Raw genomic sequence first — 16710 nt, forward strand, 5'->3', positions numbered from 1 at the left:
CCAATTTTTTTTATACCATGAATTTGTCCAATTCCCTTTTTGAGTCTGTAAGCTTTTACTATCTAAGAAAACCCTACAACAAGGAGTTTCACAGCTTAATTCCTGCTGTTTTAAGAGCCACTTCCTTTTGTTCATTTTGAACAAACCATTCTAACCCCCTATCTTCATTTGTTGTTAGTTCTGATCTTGGAAAAACCACTGATCACATGTTCCCTGCCCCCATTCTCCATAGTGAGGTGATGTTTTATAGTTATATTTCCAAACAGAAATAGCTGTTTCATAGTCCATTGTTGTATACAAGAAGTCTTTTTCCCCCTCTCATGGATCACCTAACATCTATATTTTCCTGGTAATTTAATCAGGGTTTTTTTGTTCCATGTATTGTTTGTCTGCAGTTCTTCAGTCTGTCCTCCTTTTTAGCACATTGAATAACTCAATATCACTAGATTTTATGTTCACTGCTCATTGCTTTCTCAAGATTAATATCTTTTGAACAGCACAGATGACTGGATCTTTGGAGGCTTTTCACTGGTGACCTAACTCCACTGTAAAAAGTGGCCCATTTATTTCTCTTTCTGTTGCCTTAGTTCTTTATCCTTCCAAGAATCAGGTATTTTATTTCTTGCAACTTAGTTTCTTCAAGAGCCTTTTGTAGAAGAACCACGTCTCATGACTGTTTGAAATCTGTTGGAGTAGGCTGAATCATACAGATCTTCATTTGCTTGTTGAATTCTTCAAGAAGTTCAGTTCAATTGGGAAATGGGATACATTTGAGGATGCTAAAACAGTTGGCTGACATATCAAAGCCACTTCTGTATGATCTCGGAAAGGTTGTGGAGATGAGGGGAAGTCCTGATGGCTGGAAGAGGGCAGTCACACCCGTTTACAAAAAGGTCGAAAAGCAAGATCAGAAACTACAGAGCAGTCAGACTCAATTGAGTCCCTGGGAAAATTACAGAACAGGTCTTTAGGGAAGCTATTGCCATGCACATGAAGGAAAAGAAGGTGGTTGGTAGAAGCCAACAGAAATACACTATCATGCCTGACCAACCTGATTGTCTTCTGTGATGAAACCGTTTCCCCAGTAGACGTCGGACAAGCTGTGGATGTCATCTACCTTGATTTTAGCAAGGCATTTGACACAGTCTCCTACAATATCCCTCCTGAGAAGCTGGTAAGATAGAGACTGGATAGATAAGCCACAAGGTAGGTGAAAAACTAGCTGTAACTGCTGAGTTCAAAGGGTAGTTGTTGATGATTCAAAGGCAGCCTGGTAGCCAGGCAGAAGTAGAGTTCCTTGGAGTTTATTACGGCGTATGATGCTGCTTCTATGACTGAGATCTGTATGACAGGACTGAATTTCCTCACCAAATTTGCAGATAACAGCAAACGGGAAGGAGATAGATATTCTGGAAGGAAGAGCCACCAGCCACAGAGGCATCAATAGTTTGGAAGATTGTGCCAATAGGAATTGCATGGGATCAGTTGGAAGTCCTTCACGTGGGATAGAGTAAACTCAGGCAGCATTACAGGGAGGGGTCTCAGTGGCCAGGGTGTAGCGTTGACAAAAAGGTCCTGGGGGTCCCAGTGAACAGCATGCTAAAATGATTTCACAGTGTGTACCCTTGTAGGAATGAAGGTGAACCATGTCCTGGGCTGTGTCACCAAGAGTGTAGCCAGTAGATTAAGATATTCTACTCTGTTTGGCACTTCTTGGCCCAAACCTGAAAAAATGTGTGAAGTTTTGCTCCACCATTCAAGAGACACTCAAAAATTGGAGAGGGTCCAGCAGAGGGCCACCACAATAATTAGAAGGTTGGAGAACTTGGCTAAGGAATAAAGGTTGTAGGGATTGGGTTTTATCATCCTTAAGAAGTGAAGGCGTGGGGGGATCTAGTCATAGTCTTTCAATACCTGAAAGGTTGTTATAGTGAAGATGGAGGTAACTCTGCTCACAGAGATGCACAGTGAAAGGGCAAAAGACATGGCACATATTGTTTCAAGGGAAATGCCATCTGGATACAGAAAGAAAACACTTCACCACTAAACACTGTGAACAGTGTGCCCAAAAAAGTGATGGAAACTCCCTTGCTGGAAATGACTAGTCAAGACTCAGTTTAGGAGAGTACTGGAAAACTTAATCTAAAGCCCTGCTTTCAGCAGAAGGTTGGGCTAGACAGTCTCCAGAGGTTCCTTCCAGCCTTGACTTTTCTGTTATTCTATGTCCTTTTACAAAAACTATTCTGGCTTTTTGTCATATTAATACATCTGTTCTATTTGTGGGTTTTGTTTTTGGTTTGGCTTTTTTTCCCGTAATTTGCCCACTTCTGATAAGAGTCTTGCTGACCTGTGCTTCCCTGGAACTTGTTAAAATATCGGTGTCACGTCTGCCACCTGCCACTCCTCTTATATTAATGCAGTTTTAAGCAAAAGCTTTTATACCTCTTTTAGTAGTTCAGGTATTTCATCTGTGAATTGGTGTAGACCTTTTTGAAAAATACATTCTGATCCTGCTGAGTTAATGGTTTTCATTTTGTCTATTTGTTGAGTAGCCTTTGTTTTTGGCAATTCAATAGCAGACAGACCTTTGAATCCCTCATAAAGAAAAGCTTTGCAGTGGGACTCTTCAAGCTCCTCCACAGTGAACACAAATGCAAATTATTTAGATTTTTTTCTGCTTTATCTTCTCAGAGTGCTATTTGTTTTATAACTCTATTGTCTTTTTATCAAGTGCACTGTCTGGTGGCTAACTGCTCCTAATATGTTTAAAAACTGCTTTTTTATTATTTGTTGAGTTGTCTTCAAGTTGTTTTGGTTTTTTGGACAGCCTGAGGGTGGGGTTTTATTTTTTTATCTGACAGGATATGTTATGATTTTTTAAAATATATTTTCTTCTTCACTTGGGCAAAACTTCATTTTGTCTACTGATGTGGTAAAAATCTCTTCACCATCTTTACCTCTGTGTTCAGCTATGATGGCTTGCTTAAGGTATTTTTTGGAGGGTAATAAACATTTGCTTTGAATCCATATACAACATTAAGAAATATAGCACTTCAGAAAAGCTGGAGAATTTTGGGCCAAGTTTTCCATACGTGCCAGGGCAAAATCAAGAGTTGCTGTTCCTCTTCTGATTTTCATGATTGCTCCATGAATCAGTTGATGAGGGCCTCCAAAAATTTCGTCCTTCTCTCACCTTCCAGTGTTACATTTACCATGTCCACAAAAATTTCGTCCTTCTCTCACCTTCCAGTGTTACATTTACCTTGTCCACAAAAATTTCGTCCTTCTCTCACCTTCCAGTGTTACATTTACCATGTCCACATAAGGAGGTTTTGTATTTTTGCAGCCTATGATATCCTTCAGTACTTCACAGTCAGCGTTGCCATCTTGATCAGGTGGTCTTTAATATATACCCTATGCTAAAAGTGCTTTGGAAACTTGTCTTACTATACAGTTAAAGCTGACCTTCCAATCTGGAGGCAAGTCCTTTGGTTACCTGCTGCATCATCTTCTCAGAGAGCTTTTAATCAAGTTTATATGTAGAGGTCTGTCCGAAAAAATTTAATGATCACACATAGTTATGGCAATTCTTGAATGTTTCCTGCGCAGTGTACTATGGTATTTCAGACTAAATGGGGATATTAGAAAATACAGTTCTGGAACCATGCTGTGAATTTATTTCATTTTTAGTACATTTTGTCATTGTTTTATTCTGTTTTTCATTTTTCAAACTGTCAGGTATTTAAAAATATGTGCCTTCCTTTAGTCAAACATAGAATGTGAATGTGATTTAAGGTATTGACTACTGTAGATGTGGATGGTGAACTACTCTGTAGATACATTACACATAATAGGTCTGAGTGATTGAATTATATTTAAGGTTTAAAAGCTTTATATATTACGTACCTGCTATGTAAAAAGTATTTTTATTTGATGCCTTGCTCTTTTTTCTTTTTTTTTTTTTCCAAAACTTGCTTTCTCAAAGGTTGAGAATGATCCTCACTTGAAATTGATGTATACAGAGTGTCTGAGGCTATGTGGAACCTGGTTAGCAGAAACATGCTTGGAAAACCCTACAGTCATCATGCAGAAATACTTAGAAAAGGTGCATCCAGTCTTTCAAATGTGCAGTCTTTGAGATAACACTATGCTTAAATATGTTGTTAAAATGTCAAGTAAATTTTACAATGCAGCCTTTATTTTTCTGGATTAAAAATACGGATTCTTATAAAAATATTATCGTTTCACGTAGTACTGTATAACATTGTAATCTTATAAAATATTCAGGATATGGCTTTACAGAATTCCTAGTGAAACTTCTCTGTAATACTGGCTTAAAGGTTCAGTGATAATGACGGCTAGTCCTGTCTCCCTTTCCTATGCCACCCCATCCTCTCCTTCTCAGGACAGATCATTCACTTAATATGTTTTCAGTATGGGAATTGTATTTGCAACAGTCTCTTTCCGGTTGCTGGAAAGTCTTGTACTAGTGTTTCAAAGTGCTGTAATTTTTTTTAAACTCTTAATCAGTAGTAGAAACATTTTTATTAATATTTGCCTACTCTGCATTTCTTTATTTCATGCTAATTTGTGAAACCCTATGTAGTTGTTTTTCTCTGTTACTCTTTACATGGTTTCTTCACTCTGATGATTAAACTTTCACATATTATTTCCTTCTCTTTTTGGCACTTTTTGAACTGCTTTTTATTTTTTCTTCTCACCAATTTATGATAGAAGGTTGTAAAACTATTTTAAAACTTCATGCTTTGTTATTCTAAAAGATAGATAACTGTAGGAGACTCCTGTATGGTTATTAAAGCTGTTTCTTACAAGATATTTTTGCCTGTTTGCACTGAAACACTCCTCAAAGATTAAATTAATTTAGGATAAAATATTCAGCCTATGTTCTATTTTGTATGCATATATATTCTATAGGCAACATTAAATAACCTGTTAGAGCAGATAACCCTGCCTGAGCAGGGGAGGTTGGACAAGACGACTTCCAGAAGTCCCTTCCAACCTCAACCATTCTGTTTCTCTGCGATAATAGAGTTTAGTCAAGTATTATGCAGCACTGTTAATCTGATTATCAATCTTATCATCATTGTAACTTCCATTTTAGGCTGTGGAAATTGCTGCAAGCCACAGTGGAGAAGGCAGCGATGAGCTGAAGAAAGGAAAGATGAAAGCTTTCCTGTCTTTAGCTCGTTTCTCAGATAATCAGTACCAGCGAATTGAGAATTACATGAAATCCTCAGAGTTTGAAAATAAGCAGGCATTACTGAAGAAGGCCAAGGAGGAGGTTGGCCTCCTAAGGGAGCGCAGAGTTCAGACTAATAGGTGAGCATTCAAATGGAGAGGTGGTGACTACGAAGCCATCAAAGGCTCTGTCTTTACTAATTCTCTGTCTCTCTGGGCAACTGGTACAGCATGGGTCACATCTCTATAGCTGAGTTTTCCCTTCTCTTCACAAAATAGTGGCCAAATCTGTAGCGCTTGTTGCATATAGTTTCGGAACTGTGCCTGAATGTGGTCTAGGAGAGTGCCTAGATAGTATGAGCCAAAACTAAGCCGAGGAGTGTTACAGCAGTTAAACAGTATGGATGATCATGGGCCAGAATTTACATTTATTCCTTGAAGCTGTTTAGTTTGTTTGACAGAGAAAACGTTACAGAGTAAAAAAATAAATGTTTGAGATTTTTCTTCATGACACGTTTGGTGTAAGTGTGGCATTCATCTTAATACAGAACTCTTAAAGATTTAGTAAGAGCAATTGCCAAGTGAGCTAAAGAATTTGGACATCAGCAGTTGGAAACTGAAGTCCTTACACAATGATCTGTACTGGATATTCTCATTTACACCAGTGCTGAGGTTAGATCATAAAAAAAGAAAAAAGACACTGACTGAAAATGTACTTAGAGTGGAGGGTCTCTGTGGACATACACCAAAGAAATAGGTCGCACAATTTGGTTTCTTAGTTGTTTATTTTACTGGGCTTGTACATACAAAACAAGTTAAAAAATGTTAAATTAGTAAGCAAGAGAAGTGGGGACAGCCTTGCTTGTAAGTTCGTTAAGAGATAATTTGTTGTTTAAAAATCTCTGTTCCCATAGATACACAGTGAAGGTTCAGCGAGAAGTTGAACTGGATGAATGTGCCATACGTGCCCTAACCGGGGATCGTGAAAGTTTCTTGTGTAAAGCAGTGGAGAACTACATCAGCTGTTTACTAAGTGGAGAAGAACATGATATGTGGATCTTCCGACTCTGTTCCCTGTGGCTTGAAAATTCTGGAGTTGATAGAGTCAATGAAATGATGAAGGTATATGTCTGCTGTTGCTTTTCCTTATTACTTTTTGACGTTAAATTATCCATCTTTCTCTGCCATCTCCTTCCATGTTTCTAGAAGATGAATTACAGTGCTGTGTAGTATGCTTTACTATGTATCTCCTTAACTTTTCCCTCAAAACTTGCTTTTTTCAGTAATCGTTGCTCATCAGTTTTTTGTCAGACAGCTGTAATCCTCAATGCATTTTAATTTAACTTAATTTAATTTAGCATTTTAATTTGACAAGTCTGTATGATTAAGCGTATCTCATGATCTTTCACTGTCGTCACCTTGTTCTTCACATACCTTGGATACTACCCATCATCAGTGTCCTTTAGTATGTTATTCTCATTTATATAATATATTCTTTTAGGTGAAAGGATGTGCTTTTAGATTGTCTTTACAGCACAGTAGCCGTGGACCAGTAAAGTTTTCATTCTCAGGCTGGTTCTGTCATTTTTAGGTTTATGTAGGAAATCTGTTAATTCTTACCTGAATGATCTCTTTATAACAGAGATATGTATAATTTAATTCTTTGCTTTGTGTTATAATTAGAAAAATAGGAAGTGGTTCTTTGCTCATATTTTTAACACACATTATTTCTTGTCTTAAACTAGGTTGTGGGTTTTTTTAATTAGGATTGTCTCTTGCCACAAAATCTAGAAATGAATTCTGAATCAATATATCTAAGCTCTGCTCTAACAGAATAGAAAATAGTAGTTTTCTTGTGAAGGACTTGTAGCATTCAGGAGACATGGACCAAGATGATGTGATACTCACTGGATTGCCATTTGATCACACAGCAATGATTACTCTCAGTTTAAAAAAAAATACAAAACCAAATTGCTAGCCCTTGCCTCGTATTTTATGATTACAATTTTTGTGGTTTTTAGTACAGCTTTCTAACGAAATTTTCTCTACTACAGAAAAATGCAGAGAAGATCCCTTCATACAAGTTTTTGCCTCTGATGTACCAGCTGGCTGCTCGGATGGGAACCAAGATGATGGGTGGTTTAGGATTTCATGAAGTTCTGAATAATGTAATTTATACTTTTCGTACCTAAAGATATCTTGATTGGCTTAATAGTGCATACTTCTAAACAATGTGTATCTTCCTTTGTGCAGTTATAGCTAAATGAGTTATGTAGGTGATAAAGGTGTATTAAAAATGAGTGGTGCAAAATCAGCGTAGTAGGGGGAGAGGTTTGGGGACTTTTTTCCTTGCTACTTAATTGATTTTCTTGTGGTATAAGAATAGTCTTATGCAGGTAGGAATATACTCTGTATATATTTTAGTAATGGAAATACCATCTAAGTATTACTTTTTGTTTCTTACTACAAACCTTAAAAGTTCAAAAGAATTCATAATGTTAAGTAATTTTTTTTCCTCTGTATGGTTTTCAGTAATTGGGTCTTTTTGTTTTTCTTGACAGCTAATATCTAGAATTTCACTGGATCATCCACATCATACTTTGTTTATAATATTAGCTTTGGCAAATGCTAGCAAAGATGAACTCCTCACAAAACCAGACACAATAAGAAGAAATAAGTTAATTAAAAATGCACCGAAAGAAATCTCCCAGCTTGATGTGGTGACTACAAATAATTCTATTCTATTAATTACATTCAGTCCTTTCATTTTGTTAAAAAAAGAAAAAAAAATTGTCAGAGGGTATTTTAGTGTACAGCTCATCAGCTGACTTTTGTTAAGAAAGAGTAATAGAAAAAACCTCTGTTTGTGCATACATTGGTAATTATTATTGAAAGAAGTAATTATGGGGTTGAACAAAACACGGTTAATATTTTCTGCAACAAATAGCCTCAACTATTCCAAAGAGTTTTGTGATAAATGTCCTTGATGTGTAATTCTGTAAAAGGCATTTTAAATGCAACAAAGACGAGTGGGTTTATTGTTAAAAGTACATACTGAATTGAGTAATTTTTCTGCTTTCAGTGATAACATCTGTTCTATCTAAGTATTTAGCCTTGTGCAGTATATCTTTGGTTAGTTTATATGACCTTTATATGTTAAAAGCCATGATGATGGGTAATACTGAACTGTGGCTTCATGTTAATGTTGTTATTGCTTAATTTTTATTGGAACCTGTCTTTGCAATCGTCTCATATCTACATTAATGTCCCTCCTTTCCCCCATCACTATAGGCCTGGCATGGTTGGTTGTCATTACCCTCTTACCCCACCCCCACCCCTGATAAAATTTTTCACATTTTTATGTGGCTTTTTTTGCCTTTCTCTCAGATTTGTAGGTCTTTTGTGGTCCCATCCTTAGGAGTAGGATTATGCTAAACTCCAGTAAGTCTCTCAGAGTTAGGCACAGAAGGGGCACATGGTCAGATTTTTGCCTTTTGCGTACAGGCTTTTTCTTCAGTTGGGAGGAAATAACAGAAGCAGGAAGGTGGTGGAAGACCATCCAAAACTGCCTGTCCCTTTTTCTGAAGAATTTTTGCAGGTGGTTTTTGCGATTTGCCTGGACAGATATCCTCCCTCTCCATCCCAATAATATTTTAATTTATTCATTATCTCAGACAACACAGAACTTCTCTTCAAATTATTTCTCTTCATATCACAAAGGACTGTCCATTACTGCCATTTTCTCTGGTTTCATCGGGTGTATCTTAATTGTATTTATTTGACTGTATGTTACGATGCATCTTTAATCTTACAAGGTGTAGTTTGCAAGATCTGATATTTGTATTCTGTTGGGTTTTTTTAGGACAGAATGGAGGCTGCTGGCAGGATAATCAATATCATAAGAAAAAGGAGAGCTCATATGGTTAGAAATGTTGAAGTACTTTGTGATGCGTACATCACATTAGCAAATGTAGATGTTACTCCATGGAAAACTCAAAGAAGTAAGTCTTGGAAAAATTATTTTAATAGCGAAGATATATTTTATTTTGTTGGATTAAAAAGTACATTTCTAGATATTGATATTTAGTTAAAAGAGATACTGTGCTAGCAGTATCCTGTGTCCTCTTTTTGATAAATGTAGAACCTAGTCTGGATTAGAAGTCATAGTAATTACTTTCATCGTAAGGTTCAGACTTTCTGAGTATGAAACTCCAGAATACTCCAGTTGGCCTGTGGTCATCTCCATCAGCTTGACAGAAGCGTGCAGTGAGGTTTTGGGTCCCAAAAGCAATGTAGGCCGTTTCTTGTGAACTTTGATGTATGTTTATAATTCTCAATTTAAAAACATTAATTCCTTTTAATTACAGAAGGAATAAGAATTCCAGCTGACCAGCCAATTACTAAACTGAAGAACTTGGAGGAGGTTGTTGTTCCTACCATGGAAATTAAGGTGACTGAAGTTGAAATAAATGTACTCTATAATATCAAATCTTAGAGTCAACTTCAATATTTTTTTAATGGCAGTCAAGACATGTATCTCTTCATCAATTTCCCATGTTCTTTACAGGTCAGCCTACCAGGTACTTTTCTGTCAGGTGGGAGATGCAGCGTGAGATGGTTTCCTTAGGCTTTAGAAGACCTTGACCCCAAGTCTTACATTTGCTGTATAGTAGCATATTGTATGAAGATGGCTTTGCCACTGTTACCACTGATTAGTCTTTTGTTATCAAAAGCGGTGGTGAGCTACGTAAATCACAGAGAAGATCTTATTTTGTAGGTGCTAGCTCAGAGTATCAGGGAAGCACTTAACGTCCAGAAAGTTGGCAGAATTAATAGATATGCCTTTTTAGCTGTTACTAAATGGCAAGCTTATATGTTTTTACCATTCAGTGATGGTGAACAATCCATTCCCATTAGCATAAGTGGTTGATTAGATGGGTGCATAGGCACTCATTCTTAGGTGCCACACACTCTACCTAGGAAACTTAGCAGTTTCAAAAATGTAGAGTTGCTTTTTGGTCCAGCCACCTAAAATTTACATGTTATAAAGCTGAACTTCCCTATGTTGAAATCCCTCAGGCTATGTTTATAAAACTAAATAAAACAAGTCAAGGGGCATTATGCTGTTTGATTTCAGAGGCCAGAAAATGCCACCCATGCTAAATAGCATGTTTGTAGGGCTCCTCTTGGCCCCAGGTGTTGCTCCTTTGTATAACTTGATTTCCTTTTCTTTGCTGTTCTTCTTCTCTAGTACAAACTATCTGAAATAGTTGGAGGCCTGTGATATAAACAGCTGGAGCGATATTTCCCTATAACTGACTGAGTAGGATTGCTTTGTGGCATGAGGATATGGAGGATACCTGAAGATATAGATTCTGTAGATTGCAAGAGTTTTAGGATTGGAGATTGGGTCTATTTGCAGCCTAATGTAAGCCTAATGCTCCCCAACTGCACGTGAACATTTTCTTGAGAGAATGCTAGTTGGGACAGGCTGAAGTTATGTCAGAGCTTCTTAACTAGAAGTCTGCAGCACCAGGTCCCCTCTACCAGCGAGGTGAACAAGGAGGAATAAATTGACTCCTTTGCTAAGCATATCTTTTAGCCTTGGTGCGTATTATCCTTACAGATGATGGAATGCTCATATTAATATTTAGCATATAGTCTGCTCTTGAGGCTTGCAGACAACTCATTGCCACTTTCTTTGAGTGAAATGAGGGTAATATTTGTATTAATTTTAAACTAATTTATAATTTCAGGTGGATCCAACAGGACAATATGAAAATTTGGTGACAATAAGGTCCTTTAAGCCAGAATTTCGGTTAGCAGGAGGCGTGAATCTGCCTAAAATAATAGATTGTGTGGGATCAGATGGTAAAGAAAGGAGGCAGCTTGTTAAGGTAGGTTCTGTCAGTTGTAATGACCTCTCAGAGACTGGGCACACTGAAATTTTTTTTAAGTTCTCATGTTTTCTCGTGTATCACTTCTGTGCCATGAGCAGGCTTTTCACAGTTCAGTGAAAAGCTGGATAAACACGTAATGCAGTGGGTGAGCAATTGGCTGATGGGTCGGGCTCAAAGGGTTATAGTAAATGGGGTTACATTGGGCTGGTGGCCAGTCACTAGCGGGGTTCCGCAGGGATCCATCTTGGGGCCGGTACTCTTTAATCTCTTCATTAATGACTTGGATGCAGGACTTGAAAGAACACTAATTAAGTTTGCTGATGACACAAAATTGGGAGGAGCTGTTGACACTCTGAGGGCAGAGAAGCTCTGCAGATGGATCTGGGCAGGCTGGAGAGCTGGGCAGTCACCAACTGTATGAAGTTTAACAAGACCAAGTGCCAGATTTTACACCTGGGGCACGGCAACCCTGGGTGTACATACAGACTGGGGAACGAGAGGCTGGAGAGCAGCTCTGCAGAGACGGACCTGGGGGTTCTGGTCCATGGCAAGTGAACATGAGCCAACAGAGTGCCCTGGCAGCCAAGAGGGCCAGCTGTGCCCTGGGGTGCATCAAAGCACTGCATTGCAGCCGGTCGAGGGAGGGGATTGTCCCACTCTGCTCTGCGCTGGTGCGGCCTCACCTCGAGTGCTGTGTGTAGTTTTGGGCGCCACAGTACATTAAGGATATAAAGCTACTAGAGAGTGTCCAGAGGAGGGCCATGAAGTTGGTGAAGGGTTTAGAGGGGCAGCTGTGGGACGAGTGGCTAATGTCACTTGGTTTATTCAGCCTGGAGAAGAGGAGACTGAGGGCAGACCTCATCGTGGTCTACAGCTTTCTCACAAGGGGAGGAGGAGGGGCAGGTGCTGATCTCTTCTCTCTGGTGACCAATGACAGGACCTGAGGGAGCGGCAGGAAGATGTGCCAGGGGAGGTTTAGCTTGGCATATCAGGAAAACATTCTTCACCCAGAGGGTGGTGGAGCACTGGAACAGGCTCCCAGGGAGGCAGGCACGGTGCTGAGCCTGATGCTGTTCAAGAAGCACTTGGTCAACACCCTCAGAGACATGGTGTGAATTTTGGGGTTGTCCTGTGCAGGAGGACTGGAGTTGAACTTGATGATCCTTGTATGTCCCTTCCAACTCAGGACGTTCTAGCTTACCTGACAACTACCAGAGCTGCAACTTGTATGGTCGTGTCTCAACTAGTGGCCTGGAGTGTACAGCAAATGGAAGTCATCAACATTTTCTGTTAAATACCTCCTTTTTTCTTTATTCCCCACATAAAAAGAATTATGATTAAGAGACAATCAAAAACATGCACATAGAAACAAATCTCTAAAAACAATTTCTTTCTCTTTAAACTCAATTGATTTCATTCTGTCTTTGAATGTAAACATTCAGCAGCTACTGGAAGAATTCTGTTTTACTGTTAAGTATGGGGTAGTTTTTAAAGTTTTAAAGAGAAGCATGAATCACTAGATCTGCATCCAATAATCAGAACTGCAGTACCAGCTGATGCTGCTTCAGGTGTGTGCTGGATTGCCAAATATGGTGAATGAAACATCTGTTCTTTAAAAGGGTACATAAGGCACATAAGTTGATTGAAACCTTAATCAAATAACATTTGTCAAGAAAAAGAAGAAAAAGGTGATGATTTAGGTTAATGATGGGTCTGCTTAACCAGCTGAGCACTACTTAAATACAGAGAAAAAACAATTGTTAATTACATTTTGTTACAGGTTTTGTGGAATTTTTTAAAATAGTTTTTTTAAGTTGCTGAACAAGAAGTTGGATGCTGAAAAGTGGTCTTTAATTGCTTTCTGTTTATGCTAAAGGGGCGTGATGACCTGAGACAAGATGCTGTTATGCAACAGGTTTTCCAGATGTGCAATACATTGCTCCAGCAAAACACCGAAACACGAAAGAGAAAATTAAGTATCCGAAGATACAAGGTAACCCTGAACAGCTGCTGCAGCAGAGGAATAAATGCTACTGATAAAGCATATTTCCCCACTCTCCTCTTTTTAACCCAAAGACAATATAAAAGTGTATTTATTTATGTGTTATTAAAGTAGTCAGTGCTCCTTAAGGTATGGAATAAACAATTAATACAATTTAATTACTGGAATTACAACAGTTATTACAATTTATTTTTTTCCAAATCCTTAAAAAAAAGTTCTGATGCCAAATATATATTTAAATACTCTTCAAAGCTTTCTTCATATGAACTTAAAATTGAAGAAAATCATGCACTGTCCTTGAATTGTAAGTTGCTAGTCATTAAACTTGAGCATATGAGTTTGTTTATGAATTCTCATTAATTTTAGTCTTGCGATATTGCTTAAGTAATTAATAATTAATTTTAGTCTTGCAGTATTCATTACAGTTGAATCCAGAAGTGCCATCTAGGGTCTGTTCATGCAGAATTTGAATTGCAGAACTGTTTTTGTTGGAATTGGGAATACAGGCATAAATTCTTATTGTGATCACAGAAAATGTATTTGAACAGGAACTTTCCCCTTCTCCTTCCTTTTATGTGCTTGGGTTTACAATAATAGCTATGAAGGTGACCTCTGATTAAGTACTCTCTACGTGAAAGTTCTTGTCTTTGACAAATGAGAAATGTGCACTCCAGAATCTCTAAACATCTGAATTGCTAGCGTAGTTTCAAGAATTGACATGTGGAGTTAGAGTCACATTTTTTGAATAGTTTTCAGTGAAGACTCAGGTTTTCATGTGTGTAAAAATGAGTGAGAGTAGGGGAAAAAGAACCGGGGTTGCATTATGAGGTAAGGAGACTTCTGTAAGAAAATAAAATTGAAGGAAACAGGCAGTAGCTATTTCTCTGAGGACAGGAGATCGACGATTCTGGGCAGTTCTGTCTCCTACAGCAATTGAGGTATCTATTACAGCCAGTTATGATGTGAGAAACTGTTCCCTAGGATGGGAAGCAGAGTAAGCAAGCCTAATACGTTCGTGCAGCTGCCATGTGTTTGTTACAGCTTGGACTTTTCACTTACGTAAAAAATTTGCACAATGCTTGTGTTATCCTGTTCAAGCATCGCAAGCTGTTGGCAGTCACAGGTCATCCAGAACACCAGTGCAAACATGCAAATTGAGTATAATTGTGAAGTTGTTGCAAAGTACCTAGTGGAAGAAATTTGCAAGTATTTGATCGAAGAACCTTGAATGTATTTTATATATGTATACACGTGTATTTAGAACATATACTGTGATCAGCTGCATGGTTTGGTCTTTTTAAACAAACACAAATATGCACCCATGCTTTGCAGCATGCATATTTATAGTTGTGTGTGTATAACCTCCCACCCATGCAGCAGCCGTTTTGGTTTTACAGGTGGTTCCCCTTTCTCAGAGAAGTGGTGTTCTTGAGTGGTGCTCGGGAACAAGTCCCATTGGGGAGTTTCTTGTGAATGCTGAAGAGGGAGCTCACAAGAGGTACAGGCCAAATGATTACTCCAATTATCAGTGTCAGAAACTAATGACGGTGAGTCAAAATAGTTGAAGAAAAATATCTCGCTTATATTCTTTTACACAGAGAACTGGGGGTTTTTATGTATTTACAGAGATTTATATACTATGCTTTTAGTATATAATAATGAATATGACCAGTAGCATGGAATTAGTAGTTCTTCACACTGATCTGAATGCAGCCTTGGAAGAGTTTTTAGAAGATCAAAAATTGCTTCACGAATTACTGTTGCAGGAAAGATTTGAACACAGCTGAATCTCCAAGACGTCTGTGAACTCTTTTCTAGAGTACAAATCTATTGGAATTCCAAAATGATCATTACAGAGACCCAGCTGAGTCAGTATAAAGTTTTCTTACAGATTTAATTTTATATTTGTCATGTTTCTCATTGCATTGAAAATAATTTCCATGAATGAACCAATATTCTAAATACTAGTTCTTGAAAATAAAGATATGGCTTTAGAATGCAGATGAGATTAATGTAATGTCTTAACTGTTGTTACAGTGTGAAGGGGTCTGGCTTCTCTGTCACCATGACAGCCATGTACCCCCTGCTCCCTGCAGTGATCAGTTCAGGGACCTAAGCCAAAAGACAACTAACTTTACGTAAGCTGGCAGAAAAATATCTGGTTCAGTAGGTACAAGTAGGGGAAGCTTCTTTCTTCTGATGGTAGCTGCTAGGTGGGTTCAGCTGGTTTAGTTCAGTTCCGCAAACCACCTCACCATATGTTTAGAAAATTGCAAATTTTACCTTATATCACCATGATTCTGCAAGAAATTATTTCATTTTAAATCTTTATCGTACGAGAAGGATGAAAATATATTTAATTTTGGCTTTGTGCAGCTTTTGCATGTGAATGAGTGAGAATGACTCTTGTGGTGACATGAGCCACATCAGATAAGCAAAGGCACCAGAACAGAATGCAAGGGGAAGCATCGCCCAACAAGATGCATATAGCTGTACATGCATATAAAGTAGATACACTGGCCAAACCAAAGAAATGGGAGTGTATTTTTTATGTGTAGCCCGTGAGTTGTGTGTGAAAATACAATTGTTTAGTAAAACAGGTAGATGGGTGCATTAATGATTGCCCTAAAAAAGACATCAGTTCATAGCTCGGAGACAGAAGGGAGAACAGTATTTGGTGGAGGGGAGAAGGGTAGAAAGGAGGAATGTATTTCTTTCAAAGGAAGGGGTCATTTCCTTTCAGAGTAGTCAGTCACGGAGCAAACATTTCTTATTTGTTTAAAGGATGCACAAAATAAACATTCTGAAGAGAAATACAACATCTTCATGAAAGTCTGCGAGAACTTTCAGCCTGTGTTTCGTTATTTCTGCATGGAAAAATTCCTGGATCCAGCTGTGTGGTTTGAAAAACGATTGACGTACACTCGTAGTGTGGCTACATCTTCTATAGGTATTATATTGAATTATTAACATTGACTTTTTAGATTCTGGAAACAGAGTTTATACCATTTCAGAGGTAATGGCTATTCTGCTTTTGTCACATGTCGGAAAAGGGGGGAGTAAGGGGCAAAAAAAGCTAGCAAGAACACCAGCATTATTTTTGTAATTTCCGATTCACCCCCCCAGCCCCTGCCTCTTTCTGCAGTAGAAAGGCAGAATGAAATTCTGTGTTTCTTTATTTTATAAAGTGGTTTGTATTTTTAGGTTCTGGTAGGGTTTTTTAAAGTTTCTACCTGACTAATTCTGTTGTTTTGATGTAACATTCATTTAATCTGTAGCCGCAAATGTTTTAACAGTTGAAATCGTTAATCTTTTACTTTCTTTTTATTGGCATCATTAGCCATTGCTGAAATGGGGTGGTTTTTTTGCATTTTTCCTTTGATTTTTCTGTCTTAATAAGGAAATATGTGTACTTGGATAGTGGATTTCCTTTGGATGACTCAGTTATATATTGAGTTTCTGGAAGACATTTGATAGTAGATTGTATATATTGCAGTAGATCCTATTTTAGGTGTTATGATGTTGTTTATACACCCTCTTTTTGCTGAAAGAAAAAAAAGATGTAAATCTACAGTTCAGCAGAATTCAGAGGAAAGTTTTTGTAGGAAA

General features: G+C 38.0%; 1 protein-coding gene across 5 annotated transcripts in view; it reads left to right on the forward strand.

Annotated features, from left to right (window-relative positions):
- The window catches only part of ATM (ATM serine/threonine kinase), a 579279-nt gene that overhangs the window by 60527 nt on the left and 502042 nt on the right, over positions 1-16710 (forward strand). For 4 of the 5 annotated variants that reach the window (XM_075082524.1, XM_075082506.1, XM_075082515.1 and 1 more), the window contains 11 exons: positions 3986-4105; positions 5123-5340; positions 6114-6321; positions 7254-7367; positions 7761-7919; positions 9062-9200; positions 9567-9649; positions 10956-11096; positions 12976-13092; positions 14499-14648; positions 15886-16051. In XM_075082524.1, coding sequence (XP_074938625.1) covers positions 3986-4105; positions 5123-5340; positions 6114-6321; positions 7254-7367; positions 7761-7919; positions 9062-9200; positions 9567-9649; positions 10956-11096; positions 12976-13092; positions 14499-14648; positions 15886-16051 — 1615 coding nt within the window. Of the gene's footprint in view, positions 1-3985; positions 4106-5122; positions 5341-6113; positions 6322-7253; positions 7368-7760; positions 7920-9061; positions 9201-9566; positions 9650-10955; positions 11097-12975; positions 13093-14498; positions 14649-14867; positions 14970-15885; positions 16052-16710 lie in introns of those variants that run through there. The other variant, XM_075082546.1, reaches the window with a different exon arrangement.

The sequence above is a fragment of the Phalacrocorax aristotelis genome, chromosome 1 (genome assembly GCF_949628215.1).
Source record: "Phalacrocorax aristotelis chromosome 1, bGulAri2.1, whole genome shotgun sequence".
Classification (NCBI taxonomy): domain Eukaryota; kingdom Metazoa; phylum Chordata; class Aves; order Suliformes; family Phalacrocoracidae; genus Phalacrocorax; species Phalacrocorax aristotelis.